At 44.2% G+C, this 17,546-nt stretch overlaps 2 protein-coding genes across 4 annotated transcripts in view; one reads left to right on the top strand and one right to left on the bottom strand.

Moving 5' to 3' along the window:
- Positions 1-1,241, top strand: part of VDAC3 (voltage dependent anion channel 3) — a 14,749-nt gene extending 13,508 nt beyond the window's left edge. For all 3 annotated transcript variants that reach the window (XM_026082907.1, XM_026082908.1, XM_026082909.1), the window contains 2 exons: positions 403-460; positions 725-1,241. In XM_026082907.1, coding sequence (XP_025938692.1) covers positions 403-460; positions 725-816 — 150 coding nt within the window. In that variant the 3' untranslated portion in view covers positions 817-1,241. The remainder of the gene's footprint in view (positions 1-402; positions 461-724) is intronic.
- IKBKB (inhibitor of nuclear factor kappa B kinase subunit beta) lies at positions 1,021-14,346 on the bottom strand. The gene is made up of 21 exons (XM_026082895.1): positions 14,192-14,346; positions 14,003-14,097; positions 13,077-13,194; positions 12,258-12,327; positions 10,387-10,475; positions 9,822-9,911; positions 9,329-9,453; positions 8,881-8,988; positions 8,449-8,578; positions 7,798-7,992; positions 7,419-7,533; positions 6,931-7,054; positions 6,526-6,677; positions 6,351-6,412; positions 5,223-5,332; positions 4,904-4,953; positions 4,254-4,353; positions 3,854-4,001; positions 3,506-3,633; positions 2,680-2,770; positions 1,021-2,054 (listed from the first exon to the last, which is right to left on the bottom strand). The coding sequence occupies exons 1-21, from the start codon at positions 14,294-14,296 to the stop codon at positions 1,986-1,988; spliced, it is 2,274 nt and encodes a 757-aa protein (XP_025938680.1). The 5' UTR covers positions 14,297-14,346; the 3' UTR covers positions 1,021-1,985.
- Positions 14,347-17,546: the final 3,200 nt, after the last annotated feature.

Below are 17,546 nucleotides of genomic sequence, written 5' to 3'. Positions count from 1 at the left end.
CACTACTAAACAACTTGTGAACACTGATTTGTGAGCAAGACAGACTTTTCTGGTTACTTTGGCACTGTAGTAACTAGACACCTTAAAAGATGCAAGGAGACAAGGATGCGATAGTGAAGGACAGGAGAGCATGCTATAGGAATAATGAGCCACAATTTGAGGGAGTGGGGAACGGATTGGAACTAATACTCAAGCCTTTTATAATTTGGAGGTAAATTCAAGGAACCTACTTACAGTTGGGTAGACTGGAAACTTTTTGTGGGGAAAAGGAAATATTAGAATATACCTCTGCTAGAGGTTAGTCTATAAGAAGCTAGAAGAATTAACACGTAAGCAGCCTTCTCAAGGCAGTGGGACAATTCTGAGTGTTTATACAGAGAAATGATTTCTTTTTCCCTGTAGGCCAAAGTGAATAATGCCAGCCTGATTGGAATTGGTTACACTCACACCCTTCGACCTGGTATGTAAGTCCAACTGGTAGCAAGTCTAATTATTGCTATGTTATGGTTTACTTTAATTTCATCTCTTAAACAGGATAGATAGATTTAAAAAAAAAACATTAGAAATCTTGTATAGGTTCACAGAAATAAAGGATGTGCTGAAGTTCCTATAGCAGATGAGAAGCATCGGTGAGGCTCAAGTACTTGGAGAGAGTTATGCAGCAATGTAAATGCTGAACTGCATTCTATTTTTTTAATATTGGTGTCATTGCTTGTTTYTCCAGGTGTAAAGTTGACTCTCTCAGGTTTGATTGATGGCAAGAATTTCAGTGCTGGAGGTCACAAAGTTGGGCTGGGCTTTGAGCTGGAAGCTTAATGCAGTTCTGAGTAAAGCAACAGATAGGCCCTGAGAGATGAAGAAAAAGTATACCCAGAGGGTTTTGGCCTTAACATTACTCTGAAATTTCAAGAAGTGTGAACTTTTACTCTTCCAAAGAATTGCTTTAACCCAACACTGAAGTCCAAAAGGTGCAAACACCTCAAAGGAAGATACTTGAAAGCATGCATGGAAGTTGTAATGTTTGTGCCACGTTTCACTTTAGTTTCTCATGTTTTAATTGGGCTCCTAAAGACAGCATAGCATCTTGTTACAAAGGAAGAAAATCCCACATCTCCCCTCTAGTATATTGCATCCTGCATGTCTTACACTTCACAACCTTTTATAGAAATCATCTCTGTGTTGTAGTGGAAACCTTGGTTCTTCATCAGAATGAAATAAAACCAGTCACAGTTGGAACATAATGTTTTTGTCTCACCCCTTACTAAGGCTCAGATAAGCACAACAGTGTAGAGCACAGTTTGTTTTTTTGGGGGGGGTTTTTTGGTAGAACTTTAAGGTTAACAGGTGTATAGTTTAACAAATCATTTGCAGTTTATCTACACTGAAGTTCATCTACACTCCCTAGGCTCTCTAGGATAATATCCTTACCTCTCGCATTTCAGAGACCTGCACAATGAAAGCAGCTTTTTCATTAAAATTGTATTGATGGTATCAAATAGAGCAAACCAAAAGTTTACACATATCAGATATTTCGTTCCCATATAGGAAACAAGTAAGTACAACATTACACTTAAGGAAAAAAGTGCAAATCGGCAGAGTTAAGAAAATAAGTTCACAGTTCAAGTATATTAGGAAGATGATTATCTACCAATGACTGTGCAAGCTGATTGCATAAATTGTCCCTTGTTCATTAGAAGGCAGCAAAACAATCAAGTGTGATGCCTAAGGGAAGATACAAAAGATCAGAAAGCAAGAATATCTGCTATCTTAAGGCATGATTATCAACTTTTTCCAAGTAGGCATTTCCTACTATATCCTTGTGGAAAAAAGTGTTTGAGATTCAGACATTAAAAGCTAGGCCATGTGCATCACAGAAGCAGTAGGTGACAGTAGAAGGAGGCACTTAAACTTCCCTTTTCAGATGCAGCAGCTTATCACAGTCGGCTTCCTTATGTAGCATGTCTTCAGATGCAACTGAAGTAACTTTACATTTGGTTTTGTTCTGGACTGTTTCTTTCTTCTACCTGAAGCTGCAGCCAGCTCCAATCTAGAGCCTAAAGAATAAACAGTTCCAACACAAGCTTACAGTTGAGACTACTTCCCCTTTATTACAGAAAAATTTTAAAGAATCAGATTTTAAAATTTCACTCCAAAGAAATTGCTCAAAATAATTTCAGAGTGAATCCTTTAATTTATTTAAAGGAAAACCTTAAATTATTTGTTTTCCTCAGGATTTTCTTTTCAATACTCTACTTTAGTGAACAAGTCCATCTTTACCACCCCCTACATTTTTGTCCATTTTTCCTGGCCAGTGTACTGCCACCACAGGAAGATCGTGATTGCCAAACTGCACTTCTACAACTATTTCTGTACAATAGTCAAGTCCTCTATCTCTCCAGGGAAGGGGAAGCCCCAGTATTTCCAGTGCCATATTGTTCAGCGCAAAGTCAGTCCCCAAGGCATGGCTCCCATTCCCTGCAAGTAGGGAATGGGTTGGTCAGCAGTTCAGATGGGGGAGTGGGGGTTTGCATCTCCCACAAATCCTACTCTCTTCTTAGACAAGAGTAATATGTAGAAATCTATTAGCCATATTACTTATTTATAGGAAAGGTACACATACAGAAGTTGGAAACCATAGACTTCCACAGTCTATTTATACAAAAATAGCAAAAGTGTTACCATAAGACTCTGGTCCTGGTCCTTCATTGTGTCATGCATCACATTTTCGAGTTGGCTACAGAGTTTCTGTGATTCCAACAGTAGCTCCTCACTGAAAAGGACAATTGTTAAACAGTTATTTTCCACTGAAGTTTTGTCTAAAGAGATGCTGCCACTACCTTGGATGAAGAAATACTTCTAGGCAGGTATGCTGTGCTGCACTGAAGAATATTTATCAGTCAGCTCATAAGCTGGTGATTCATATTACAACTGAGAAAGTCAGTGGCATCTGCACATTTCCTGGGGTTGGGGAAAGGAAGGGTGTTCAAACTGGTATCAGGTTTTTATTATATCAACTTGCTGTTAGGGAAAAAAAAAGTTACAAAACAGCCTTTAAAATAAAGGATTAAATATCATACGAGCAAATAAGCCAAGGTCTGTCATTCCAGAACTATAAAAGGGAACCCCATTCCTTTAAGTAAGCCAGAATCTTAAGTGTTTGGTATAACAGGCTCTCCTTTATGATACAGCCCAGCCACCATTACCTAATATGATAACACTCGAACAATTCCTGCTGGCCCTATACTTCAAATAAGCATAACCATTTCAGATAAAACAAGCCCCTATCTTTCTTTTCAGGGCAGGGAGGTGAACTTACACATTATTCCCAGTTGTTCCTAAAGAAAGATTCACAAGCCCCAGGAAATCTAGCTATTAGGTAGAAAACACTGCTGACAGTGGAGGCTGAACACAAAGCACAGAATGTAAGAAAGCCTTTATTTCACAAAGCAGGATCCCCAACCTTGTGCTGCGAACATTAGCTACACAACTCCAGACCTCACCTCACCTTTTCCTGATTGATTCTGGTAAATTGTAGGTTCCAGAAGGGACCTGCAGTAGCAACTGACCAGGGCTACTAAGTCGTGATGTGTTCATGCTCTCTGGACTGCCAGTAACAGGACCACGTACTTTACTCTGAAGAAAAACACAGTAGATTCAGATTGCAATTATTTCCACCTAGTTCCAGCAGTCAGGAGCACAAGAGCTCAGAGCTTGGCTTTAACCCTGATAGAAATTAATGGCAAAAAGCAACCATAGGACATACAGTCTATACTACTACTGATTTCTTTTACTCTGTGCTACTTATCCTAAAAAATATGGTTTTACTCAAAATCTTTTTTTTATTTCCACTTACACAAGCAATTTTCAGCAGGTTCCACAGTTCTTTCTGTCGTTTCTCCTGAAGCCTAACAACTGTATTCTCATCTTCATTCATCAGATTCATCACTTTCTCCACTCTAGGGAACAATTCCAGTGCCTTCTGCTTGCAAACTACAGTTTTACTGTTAAAAAAAAAAAAAAAAAAAAAAAAAAAAAAAAAAAAAAAAAAAAAAAAAAAAGAAAAAAAAAAAAGAAACAGGTCACAAATGGGCAGCTGCAGTAGGGGAACTTGTCTGAAGTTCCTTATCCTCTATAGCACTCAGAAATTACACTAGCTGTACACATTTGATGTTTAACCTCTAGAACAAAACCTCTTGCTGAAAGAGAGAATACTTTCTCCCCAACCCTCAGTAAAAGTTGACTCTGAAGCTCACCTGAGTTGAGCATAAATGACCCTGACTTTTTTTTCAAAGGTTTGGATTGCCTGTAAGAGCAGTCGTACTATTTCTTGGCTGTCACCACTGGTCCTCTGATCTGGAATAGGAGTCAGATTAGAACACAGATAAGTAGGCTCATAAGACGTACAGTGAGAAGACTCTTAGTGGTTTGTTTCCACTTCTTTAATCCTGAAACATCAAAAGTTCATGGCATGCAGAAGTGAGTGGGATGAAGGGCACTGGATTTTAGCTACCCTCCTTGAAAATATGAGAATTAGCAGAATTGGAACAGCAGGTCTACTGCCTTGGGGCTGTATAGCTGCTGAAAGGAACAACTGCCAACTGCCCTTCATGCTTCCTACATAGAAACATAAGCAGCAGCATATGCCTGCAGCAACAACTTGCTCTGAGAAGAATTCAGGAGAGTCTCACAGTTAGGAAGAGGTAGCAGGAAAGCCAGGCTTGCCTGGTTTAAAATGGACTCACTGACTCCCCTCTCCAAAAAAGTCAAGTCTAGAGGAGGCCATATGCATCTAGTGTATAGCCAGGCCTGGAACACCAAGAAAGTTTTCTCAATGCAGTTTACTGCATCTCCAGAGTTTGAACTCACGCAGAGCAAGCTGACCTTGACCGAAAATGTCTTTTACCTCTTGGCTTCTCTCTCAGCCTCCGGTACAGCTCTCTGGCTTGTTCTTCTCTAAAAGAAAGAGGCACAAAACAAAAAGCAACTTCTCCAAGATCAAAATTATGAACAGTTACTTCAATAACTCAAGTCTTCTATACACCAGTCTGCAATTTCAGACCGACAGGTCAGGACTCAAAAATTGTCTTTTAGTGTCATGTTAAGTCCTGCCAGTCCCCCATAATTTGGGCTGGAAATAGCACCCCCATTGCCTTGCAGTGAAAAAGGAACTAAGCTACACTAGCAACACTCCTATATATGAAGTTCAAGATAGTTCAACTCACAAATCTTCCAGTGTTCCTCCTTGTTTACGACCTAGGGGGCTTCTCTGCAGGTCCACAATGTCTGTCTGCAAGGCCATCATCCTCTTCACTAGCTGATCCACATCATCCTCCTGAAAGCAGGGCAGCACATAAACAATGTGACAGTGTCATACTAACAGACACTACCTCACTGGCTCTTCCTTTCTCATTCACATTTCCCAACACTCGCATCAGCAAGATGCAAACAGCAGCCCTGGACAAAAAGGAATAAGAATGTTTTAATTTCCATTCAAGGAAATATGCTTGGTGCTCTGGGATAAAACAACTTCCAAGAACTTTTCTATGCTAAATTTGGCCCATGAAAGAGAGCCATTGAAGGGTCAGACTTTACAGTAAATGTACTGCTAGTTCCCATGCTGTCATGCTTCCTTTTCCTTGCCACTCTAGCAGATATTCTCCCATCCTACCAATCTCTGCTCTTCCCCTTCTTCCTCAGTGCGCAACCACACCCTGCTCTGGCACCCCAATTTCTGCTTTTAACCTGAATTTGTTCATACGCAGAAACACGAACTGCCACTTGTCAGACAGTCATTCTGCCACTCTGCCTCCTCCCACTGGAGAAGGGCCATGTGTTGGCAGGGAATCAACTGTTAACTAGTCACATTTCACTTTTCATCTGGGACAAATGGTCCTTGGCCCAGCTGGCAGGGATTACATTGTCTTATGTCAGAAGGCTGAATCCCTTAGGGGAAGCAGGTGCATAACAAGCACCAAGAATGGAAAACCACTGCCCTTTAAAACATCAGTATTGAATTTTGAAATTCTTGTGTTCGATCATCTAATCATTCACTTTCCCACTCTGTTTCAACCTCCTGTTCCAGATCCTCTTTTCAGTTATCCTGCTAAAACTCTCCTGGCTCCAGGACTGGTTAGCAGGACATCAAGGACATTCCTCAAGATCACTCTTTTCCCCGTGTCTTACAAACACAGAGAGATCCATGAAGTACTGGCAAGCAAAAAGTGATGCAATCCAAACCAAGACAATGTGATGTCTGGAGTCAGCTCAGACACAAGCAGTTTTTATTTAAGGGAGGACAATGAGAAAAGCCTCTTTTTCTTTAGGATAAGCAATTAGCTCTAGAAACATACCCGCCCACAGAGTTCCACAGCCTGCTCCATCTCTTTCCAGGCAAACAGCAGCTTCTCAGAAGCTACAGGAACAAAAGAAGAGTGATTGCTTTTCTTAGGTTGATACAGGAAAAGGAAGGTAGTATACTGGGGCAAGAGGCAAAAAAGACCTCCATTTGCCCAATGCAATACTCACTAATTCCAAATTCAATCTGCTCTTTATACTTCTCCAGATCAATTTGGATGCTTGTTTTAAAGAAGTCCAGCTTTGCTTTCAGCTGCTGGGAAAGGGAGGCCATAGAATTCTTCATCTTCGACAGGGTACTATTGTAACGCAACAGATTCATCCTGCAAGGACAAGAAGGTCATATTACACACCCAAACTATAAACCCAGACTTCCACATATATCAAAAGTAGATAGTGCTGAGTGTAGCAAAGACCACAAAAGCAGTTGTGTCAGAGGATACAACTCAGCTTTTCATTAGTTGTAAACAGCTCCGCTCATGGGCTCCCCCCTGTAATAGGGTCCCATTCCTGCCCTTTCCCTTTCACAGCAGAGCAAAGGCAGAAGTAAGTATTCTAGAGAGACTGCCACCATACATGGCTGCTCGCTGTCCCTGCTGAAGCCGGTTACAATCCTCTTTCAGCATCCGGATTGTGTGCCAGATCTGACCCCACACTTTCCGCAACTGGAAAAAGTGGAGATTCTTCTTTGGATCCTGAACTGGAAACAAAGGGGAGGGAAGAGGGAAAATGTACATATCAGCATGAAGCCTCAAAGTAGTATTAGCACATGACAAGACAGACCAAAACATCACTCCTTTGAAGAACACGTAGCCAAGAGTCTACCTCTTACARTCTAGAGTTGGCTATCCCCCGGGGAGCTCCTCCCAGCATATCACATCTAACCCTCCCTTCCCTCAGTTATGCTGACAAATGGAACGAATGCTATGCCAGTCTGTTTTACTGCTTCTCCAGTCCCAACAGGCAAAGGCTCTCTCTACTCTGTACATGGTACAGACCACAGAACATAGGCAGCCCTTTCACTGGAGAGATCCTCCCACATCCACACTAGAGAAAATCCTTACGGATGCAGTCAACACTTTCTGGGTGAGGACGCAAGGCAACCTGAGCCTCATAGGAAACTTTCTGGTTATCAAAGAGGAAGAGGAGGTCTGTGTCTGTAGCTGCCGCATCATTCACCTGCCAAAGACAAAAAGACCCAACTGAGTTCTCTCATAAACAACAATCCTCAGTAACACTATAAACAGTTTTCCACAGCAGAGGAATGTTCTGTTTATAGTGTTACACCAAAGGAAACAGGGTGCCTATTCTGCAAAGGGTTAAGTCTGTGTGGTTACTACAACTAAGGACTGCCAGAGCAGCAGGGAGGTATGCTCTGCTCCCAAAGAGGGAACAGTGTTCGCCGATTCACTGAGCGGCATGGAAGGGAACATCCAGACTCACCTTGCTATCAGCTATATGCTTAGTGGCCAACTTCTGAGGAAACAATGCAAGTCCTGCTTCCTGCAGTAGCTCCTGGTCCTGTTCTGGGATTCCAGTATCTAACTGGATCCTGGCCTTCACAGTCTGCAGAGTTTCCTCCTCTGTCACAGGGTAGGTGTGTACAGTTCCCGTAACCATGTTCAAAACATGAAGCAGCTACAAGAAGAGCAGTGTGACATGAGAAGAGCTGGAGATGCACAGGTCATGTTTGAGCAGAGATTCCAGGCCTGAGACACCAACCACCAAGAAACCGTTTCAGAGTACTTGGCAGGGTTCAAGAAGTTGCTTCACAGCTACTTCATAACATGRTGCCAAAGTCCTTGTCCTCCATCAGCTGGAAGAGAGGCCACATGGCAATTAAACAACTTCAGCAGAATCCTCTGCCAGAATATAGAACCAAGCACATGGAGAAGCTATTTACTAATCCAAACAAACTCAGTAAGTATTTCTCCTCAAATAAGCAAGAGGAAAGCACATGCTATTAGCTGTCATCCTAAATGGGTTTCTGTGCTGCTTTTCCTCCTAGGCCTATGAATCAAGTCTCTTCCCTCATAGGGCAGGGACACCTACTCTGTGGAAAAGTGTTCAGAGGAATCCAGGCCCACTGCTCACCTTCAGGTTCAAAATGTCATCCAAAGCTTTGAAACACCCATTGGGTCCATATGTAGGATCTGTACCTCTCTGCCGTGGGTGCCACATTAACATGAGCTGTAGCCATTTTTCCAATCTTCCAGCCAAAACGCTGTAGGACCAAAATAAGAACAGGGTCAGAAAAGACTAAAGTGCATTTGCAGCCATCATACGGCTTGGCTTCTGCRGGAGGACTGACACACAACTCCATTTTCTGATCACAAATCCACTGTTTAGAATGCAGAAATAGAGGCTCTCTCATCTACACAAGTCTGCTGAAGGACATAAGCGCTGTTTGTATCATGCATTCTTCCTATCCACAGATTAACACAGTAAGGAACATAATATAGACCTGGTTCATTCTCAGAAGAAACAGTTTATTCCCGCATGGCACAACAGATTTTCAGTCCTCACCTGTTTAGATTGTTTGGGTAAGGTAAACTGCTAGAAAATTTGACTTCTCCAGATAAGTCTTCTGAAACGACAATATCCAACTCACTCTTCTGTCGCACTTTTGTATGCCTAATGAATTCAAGGAAGTACAGTGGTGAAATAATCACTTGTCTTTCCCAGCATGCACATTAGTAGACTCTTACAGTTACTCCTGATAGATGTTATCCAGATGCTGCTTTGGTTTCTGCCGCCTGCCCTGCAGGAGTTAGTCCTGACCCCAAAGAGAAGTATCAGAAATGCTGAACTTGCTCAAGGAGGTCAATAAACTCCAGTGAAGGGACCCATTTTCCATAAGGCAAGAAACAAAAATATTAATCCCCCCCAAAATCCAGGGACTACACCCTTACTTCACATAAACAGGACAGTGGTATTGCACGCGCTCTTCTTATCACCGCCCCAGGTCACTCACCATTGCACTGGCTGCCAGTTGGGTAGGAATGGTCGGAAGCCTGTAATGCACTCAAAGGCTAGTGTGCCAAAGCTCCAATAATCCACTGTCACCGTATACTTCTGCTGCTCCAGCAGCTCTGGAGCCTGAAACAGTTCACGCACACAAGAGAAAAAGACACCTTTCTCTCAGCTCTCTACCTCTTAAGAGCTCGTTAACGTTTGTACAACACATTACAAAGACCATGCTGAATGGGCTACCTTTCAAGACCTTTGATATCCTCTCAGAGTGAATACTACAGGTTAGTGGCACTCCTGCTTCTTATTTACAACAGAAGAAACTAGCAGACACTGTGAAAACTCAGTGTCAGCAAAAAACAATTACCTTTCCTTGCTAGAGCAGCCCAAATGCACCCCTTCTTGGACAAGTACTTTGCCCAGTCCAAGATACAATTATACTGTTGACTCCATCTTACAATGTGGTAGCTGCTCTTCTAGCCATATTCTTTCCTTACCAAGTACTGTAGTGTCCCAACGAAGGAAGTGCATAGGCTGCCCTGATCCAACTCCTTAGCATAACCAAGGTCAATGATTTTGTGTATTAACTGAAAGACACAACAAAGAGCAAGGACTGGTGAGAAGTTCTCTTAAAAACATACTACACAGCAGAGAAAACTAAAGTTCAGCTCTTCAAATCTATGCAGGAAAGGTGCCAATGAAGAGATGCAGGAGGAAATAGGACACTCTCGCAGGTTCCTAAGACCAAAGGTACATAAAATTGTCATTGGCTTGATCGCACAGAACGGCAGATGTTACTGCTAATTCAGATCTTTGGTCAGTCGCTACAATCGGATTCATTCATCAGTATTTTAAGTTGAAATGCCAGGTATTACCAGAAGTCTAATACAACCTCTCATCTCAGCTGCACATAGAATACTGTTCCTCTGACAGAGAGCTCTGAGCTAGCTGTTACCCTGGGTTGAGAGCTCTTGCAGAGGGATCACTGTAACTGTCTGGCACATGCATGTTCCTCTTACACTTACTTGTCTGTGCAGCCAAAGACGCCCAGTTCCTGCTTACCCTTTGCTCTCCTTGCTGCAGCACAATGTTCTCTGGTTTCAAGTCTCTGTGGATGATCCTGTTTTCATGAAGGTACCGGAGAGCAGAGGCTGAGACACAGAAAGAGCCATTTGTTAGAACACGACTAAGAGTACCTAGCATGACCTCAGTAAGGATGCATTTTTACATGGTAAAAGCATGGCTTTTGAGTCAAATCTTGTACAATCAATAGATGAATGAAATATCAAGTCCAAGAAGAAAAGCAAGCGTCAAACATTTCTGGACGCAAACAGAACTTGCTCTATTGGCAGCTATTTTTTTCTGAAGATATAGTAGTCTCATTTTGCCCAAAGTCTCCTGATGAACCCTCTCCCAGATGCTGAAGGTTAAAAATTATAACAGCTGCACGGAAGCAAAGCATATCTTGTGGCTAGAGGAGTGGCTGAACTCAGCTTTCCTCAGTACACCTCTTTCTTCAACAGTCTTAACCTAGGATCCAAAGGCTGCTCTACGAAGGACTTTGTTCTGTCCTGTCCACAAGCTGTTGTTCTGCCCAATTTCACCTGCAAAATTCTTCCTAGGAAATTTCTATGTAACATACGGTCTCTGCTCACAACCACTGATACCCCACAACTTGCAGGCTGATAAATTCCATTCTACATTGGAAGGATAAAAACTTCATCTTAAGAATAGTAAGGCAGAATAAATGTCCTGTATTTCTCACACTTGGTCAAGATAATACCTTAATATATCTCCCATCCTGTGGGTAAAAAGTATGGTTTTAGGAAAAACAAAACCTGGCAGCATTTCTACAGTTTGTGCTTTTCAGTGCTAATTCAGGCCTGAGCCAGAACGACTCACTTTCTGCTCTTTGGGACTTCATGTCCCGTCTGACAGTGCTGCATTCCCAGATGCAGCTCTCCTATTCAGTGTGGAATGATCTGGCTGGACTTTCAAGAGTTATCAACAATATAGCCTTCTCCTGAAGGACAGTCACCCTAGAAAGACTGGCTAAGCAAGCATTTTAAGTGATCTGAAGAACGAGTTCTATACGTATACACGCAAGCACATAAACACAAACTGCGCTCTAAACATGACCTGCCACTGTCTCTGGTCAGTTCCAAGTATCTTTTCCTGGTCAGGAAGGAGTAAAAGGATGCAGACAGCAGGATACAAATGCTCTGGGGACACAAAGGACAGGAGATTCTGCCTAGCAATAGGAGTACTAATCGGGGCATGTTTCTCCTCTTGCCACAAGCTTACTTTCTAAGAATCCACCTGCCCCAAAAGCACTTTTTGAATCTCTTCTCTTTAAAGTCTTTGCACCTGTCCAGTTTCATTTCAGCTGTGACTCACTCACGTAATAGCCCATGATAACAACATAGCTTGCTAAAACAAYAAAAAAACCCACCACCACCACCACCAAACTCCCCAAAAGTCTCTAGACAGCTCTCTCTAATCTTTGCATCACACTGCAAACATCAGAACTGTCTCAAATTCCACATAATGGTCGCCCAAATGCTAATGGAAAACAACTGATCACACACACTCTGCAGTCCTGATAATGAGCTACTGAACTGAGGGTGGAGAGATGATACACAATATAAACTGGAGTCACTTGGCCAGTATTCAGCTATCCAGGACCTTCTGGGAAATCCTGAGTAACATTTTTGCTGGGAAATAAAATCCATCTCAACACTGGAATTGCAAGAACAAAAAAAATCAGAAAGTGGTTTTCTTAGAGAGGACTGGTAGAACAAGACTAGAAGCAAGTATACTATTCCAGGGCCTAACATGGAGTCATTAAGGTCACTGTCATGTAGCCTTTGAGTGGATTCAACAGTGAAAGGGCTTCCACATTTGGGACAACTGAAGATATTGGTACAACTTACCAATATCAGACAATAAGATCAGAATAGCTTCTTCCCGCAAGCCACAGCAATTTTCCAGCTGATTCAGGTACTGCAAGAGAGCAACACAAAACATACATAATCTTTCCCTCCCGTGTCCTAAGCAAAGGTCCACATCCCACAAACTCTCAAGGATGCAAGAAGTTCCAGTGACAGCAAAGAAATGGGACTGGGACTTCTGATAGCAACAGTTACTGCCTAAGGCCTTAGTCTACCCTGGAGAGGAGAAAGGGTGGCTGGAAGAAATCAGCATCATCCCCATCCTCTTCCTTCTACTGTCTCCACCCTTCATAGCTATTTCCCCTGTGCCCGACAGGATCAGCTCTAATCTCAGCTGTACGCTCTGGATTTCAATCTATGGGCAGGTTATAGCAAAGGTTAAAAAAAATCAAGGTTAAAATGAACACAAATTATTTTTTCTATTACAGATAGAGGTTTATCAGTTCCAGGAAAGATAACACCCACAGATCTGCCCTATGATGTTCTTGGCCATACTCACATCCTGTTGTACACCTCACACGCCCCCTCATCCCCTACATGCAAATTCCACATACTATCAGTTGTGGTCAAACAAACATGGAAAGTTTCAGAAAATGCTTAAGTTTTTACAAGTGGAACTTTATCAAGAACCAACCCACCAAACATTGTAGCTACCATGACACGAATTTGGAAGCAGCAGGGTTTAACCAAAAAAAAAAAAAAAAAAGGCTTTACGCTCCAAACTAAACTTTTCTGAAGAGAAACCCCAGGTCCCGTCCTGCTGAGATCCCTTAGCCACCATCACCACCCCAGTGACCTCACCTTGCGGAGGTCTCCACCTTGGCAGTACTCCATGGCCAACAGCGGCAAGTCATTTGGGGCAAGCTTCTGCATCCCTTCAGGAACATCACGGGCAGCCACTACATTGGGATGGTTCAGCCTAGGGAGTGGAAATGAGGCACATATTCATATCACCGCAACCATGGCAGACACCTGAAACCCAACCTTCTACAAGAGCTCTGCAGCATCATGTGCACATGGTCAACACACTAAGCCCTAGAGAGACGTTAATCCTTTTAGAAACCGAACCAGCATATTCTAGAGGCCTGCAGTTCACCCATCCTTCACAGACCTASAGACTCAGCTCAACTCCTTGCATTCAGTACACAACCGGTGCGCACTGCTTCAGTGCGCGGTCAGTGCACTGCTTCAGAGAACATGCATAACAGCTCTCAGCAAGGCATTTTCCTGCAGCTCCTAGGCAGGAGTCTAACGCAGCCTGTTAACATGCTTCAGAAAAAATCCCAACTGTTTTCAGACTATTGCATCCCACACAAGTATTCCAGCATCTTGAAAGACAACCCAACGCAGACATTAAGCTAGGTAAAAGAGCAGCTACACAGCAAAACTGTYGTAACACTAAAGACAGTGGCACGGCCTCTAGAGAACAAAGCCTTTAAACCTCAAGACCTGGGAGCTCAGAGAAAACACAAAGCAAGGTTTTCTTCGGTGCGCACGCAGCTCCTGTGCACTCGCCTTCGCGGTGGGGTAGGCACACTCCGGGGACGGCAGCAGATCGCCGCCTGCCTCTCCCACCGCTCACCTCAGCGCCGCCGTTACCCCCTCGCGCGCCACAGGGCGGTGCCGCAGCGGCCGGCCCGCAGCGGCCCGTACCGGCGGCGAGCGGGAACGCGGCAGGCCGCGCGCAGGCCGCGCCCTGGCTCGCCGGCGGAGCGGGCCGGCCTCACCTCTTCATGATCTGTATCTCCAGCGCCCAGCGGTCGCGGTTGCGCGGGCTCAGCTCCTGCCGGCACTGCTTGATGGCCACCTGCTCGCCGGTCTCCTGCGGGCACAGCACGGGCTCAGCTGAGCGCGGCCGGCCGGGCCGGGCCGGGCCGGACCAGGCCGCGCTGGGCGAGGGGCCCACCGCCGCCTACCTTGTTGTGCCAGCGGATGACGTTGCCGAAGCCGCCGGTGCCGAGGCGCTCCTTCATCTCCCAGGGGCCGCAGGTCTGCGCCTGCAGGGCCGGCGGCCGGCTCATGGCAGGGCCGCGGCGCTCCGGCTCCACAGGGCCTGGGCCGCGTCCGCTTCCGGCGCCAGTGGCACGTGGTGCGCCCGCCCTCAGAGGGGCCGCGGGCCGGGCGCGCTGCAGCTGCAGCTGCGAGAGGCGCCCGCCGGGGGGCGCCGGGGACCCGCCGAGCCCGCGGGGCGCCTCTGGGGTCAGTGGCATCTGTTCGTCACAGCCGCTTATCTGTCCGTCACAGCCGCTTATCTGTCCGAAGTCGGGGACTCGGGGTAAAACGGGAGTGGAGTCATGGGCTATTTAATTACCTAAAAGTGGCAGAATAGCTGTCTCTTTCACACAACTTCAGTAAAATCTGCTAAATGTACTAAAATGTACTTTTTATCTCGGCCCCCACCGCCCCAAACCAAAGTACCATTCTGTGCATTACGTTGTTTTTAGGTATTGCTTTCTCCTGACGACTTGCTATGAGTTGGCTTAAGCTAAGTGCTCTAATGCTGCTGCAAACTCATGCATAGTGGCGCAGGGAGGGAGGCATACAGCTTGACATGCAGCACAGGCAGTCACATTCACTGCAGGGTGGCAGGGCCACCAAGCAAAGCTGCACCATCGGGGGTGTGTGGGGGAAACGTGGGCCAACAGCAGACCACAAGCATGGCACAGCTGGACAGCTGAATCCGCTCAGTGTGTCTGTACAAAGTTTATCCTATCTCTTGTCAATAATCCCCATTCTTTTACCAGCTTCCACTAAAAAACAAACAAGCACCACACCACACTACACCTCTTCCTCCATTGCTTCCAGTCTTGGAGACATTTCTTACCTAACTGCAATTCTAAAGAGATGCCTGCAGCTGGTGAGGTGAGGAGTACTCCAAGACAAAACTGGTACCACACAGAGCAGAGAAGGTGTCAGTGGCCCCATAAACACAATACTTGAGGAGTACAGAAAGTGGCCGGCTTTATTCCTGGGGAGCATAATTGCTAGACTTGGGGCAGACACAGAAACAGTGCTATGCTGATTACTGCAGAGAGCCCAGATGACTCCAGACACGTATATGCTGTTTCTGTGTGCCTTGACAATAACTGTTGTACATTCATCTTTCCTCTCATCTCTGAAATTTGTTAAGTCAGAACAAGTCTGTCTTTAGAAAGAAATTATTTATTGCCTCACTGTCCTGTAGCCAGAAAAGATTAAGTGATCTGTGCTTACCTTGAAGGAGCTAAGTATTCTGAGTTCTGAGGACAGTAAGAAGAAAGAGGCTGTTGGGGAAGGAACTGCCAGTCTGATGGAAAAGGAATGCAACTGCTCCTGAGCTCTAAGACTCTTTGAGAGGGAGGGGGGAAAGTAAAAGTGAAGGCAGACCAAAGATGGAACAGTATGGAAGCATCCAATGCCTGCCTATTCTGTATTGCTGTTCTTTTGAGAAAGGATTAACAATTCATTGTTTCTCAGTTACACAAAGAATTTTCTTCACTATAAATGTTTAGATGAACTTAGGCATTCTGAAAAACACAAACTGCTAGATCAACCATCTCTGGATTACATTCTGAAGGTGTTATGCCAGCTGAAGATGACAGGTCTGAGCTATGAGTATTCAGGCAGACTGGATGAAAGCAAAGAATATTCAGAGTCCTGCTAGGCTGCCAGAATACTTAGCTAAGGATCTAGACGGGATTCACAATCCAACACTTCATGAGGCACTATCAGTACCTAAACTATTTATGCTTATAAACTAGTTTTGTGAAGAGCTGCAATACCACTTTTAGACTGCAATGCAAGCAAATCCCTAGTCTTTGCCGTTATGCTAAATGGCATGAACTTAGCAAATTTTTCAACTGTTCTTTTAGGCTTGGTCATTTTGTACTAAGGATTCTGAAAAATCGTGCCTACAATATGCACATGGCCTGCAGCCTATTTCCTAAACAACTTTTACAGCTCTTCTTGGGGACAAAAGCTACTAATTGCTGATAAACAGGTGGATCTGAATCAGAGCACAGCGTACATGGGATGGGAAGACAATGACACACTGTGTCCTTAACAGTTACAGAGCAGGTTAAAACCTCCTCTTAACCCAGGCTTCTAAAGCAGAATTGTGGTCACACACTCAGAAGCAGAGCAGTCAGAGCAGGACACTGGTGCCTGGACTATTTGAGTCTTTACAGAACAGCTGTGGCCAGGCTCCCAACTGCCCATCTAATTCCCATTTAAACTAGATGATTGTCATTCAGGAAAGGCATAGAGAAAACATGTTAAATCATACTGGCTCAACTACTGTCTCTTCAGGAAAAAGAAACAATGCTCTTCCTGTGTCAGTTAGTTGCCTGACAGGAAGTCCTTGGATAAGCACAGAGTCTCTTCACCTAGTACCAAGTACCCATGTAAGAATAAGGAGCTGCTGCTGATGATCATTTTCAAGAGAGCTGGCTTCCTCATCTTATTTATAAAACCAAGACCATCAGTAACTAATCAGAGTGAGGCCAGCCTAGGTGGAGAAGACAGCACAGGGTGAAACAGTACTAGGAATCCCAGGAATTTATTCAAATAACAGAGCTCAGGAAAGGTACAGAGTGAAGTGACCACAATAAACTTAGCTTCTTGCATTGGACTGAATGTAGTTATCAGGACCAGAAATGCATCAATACATCCTACAAGAGGAAAAGGAGGTTGGGCAGTCACTGCATTGAAAGAAAACAGTCAAGATCAGCTGCTCAACACATACCTTCCAGGACAAAAGCACATTTCATATCCTGATTGCTCAGGAAGGCTGCTGCCCAAAGAGAGTGCCAGAAATCCTCCACACCTATGGTAGCAAAAGATTGCCAGGAGGGGGATGCACAGACTTTTGACATGGCTATTGAGGTTTTATTACCAAAAATCCATCTCTGGAGAATGCAGGCAACTTGCGGCCCTGCTGCTAGCATCCATTTTCAAAAAAGTCTATCCTCCTTACTGCTAGAACACTTCATCAAATTATTTCTGTGCATCAGAACATTCAAACCTAGTCACAAGCAGAATAGCAGTGGAATCTGAGTAGCTTTTTTGCACATACTTCAAGTAACTCTGAGAATAATCCCTAAGAGGATTTTGTATGAGGAAGAGGTACAGTGATGATAAAGCAGTGATCTGTGCAAATACTTTATTCATACCACAACATACCTCTTTCACCTTAGCAGACAGTGAACTCTTCCCTCATGAAACCAGAATATGGCTTCTTTATATTTAAATTGATAGAGAAGTTCCAGCAAATGTGCAACAGAGGGGACTCTT

The sequence above is a fragment of the Apteryx rowi genome, unplaced genomic scaffold, assembly GCF_003343035.1.
Source record: "Apteryx rowi isolate R43461 unplaced genomic scaffold, aptRow1 scaffold_597, whole genome shotgun sequence".
Taxonomy (NCBI): domain Eukaryota; kingdom Metazoa; phylum Chordata; class Aves; order Apterygiformes; family Apterygidae; genus Apteryx; species Apteryx rowi.
The sequence above is the reverse complement of the archived record's forward strand: the minus strand, read 5'-3'. Positions and strand labels throughout refer to the sequence as shown.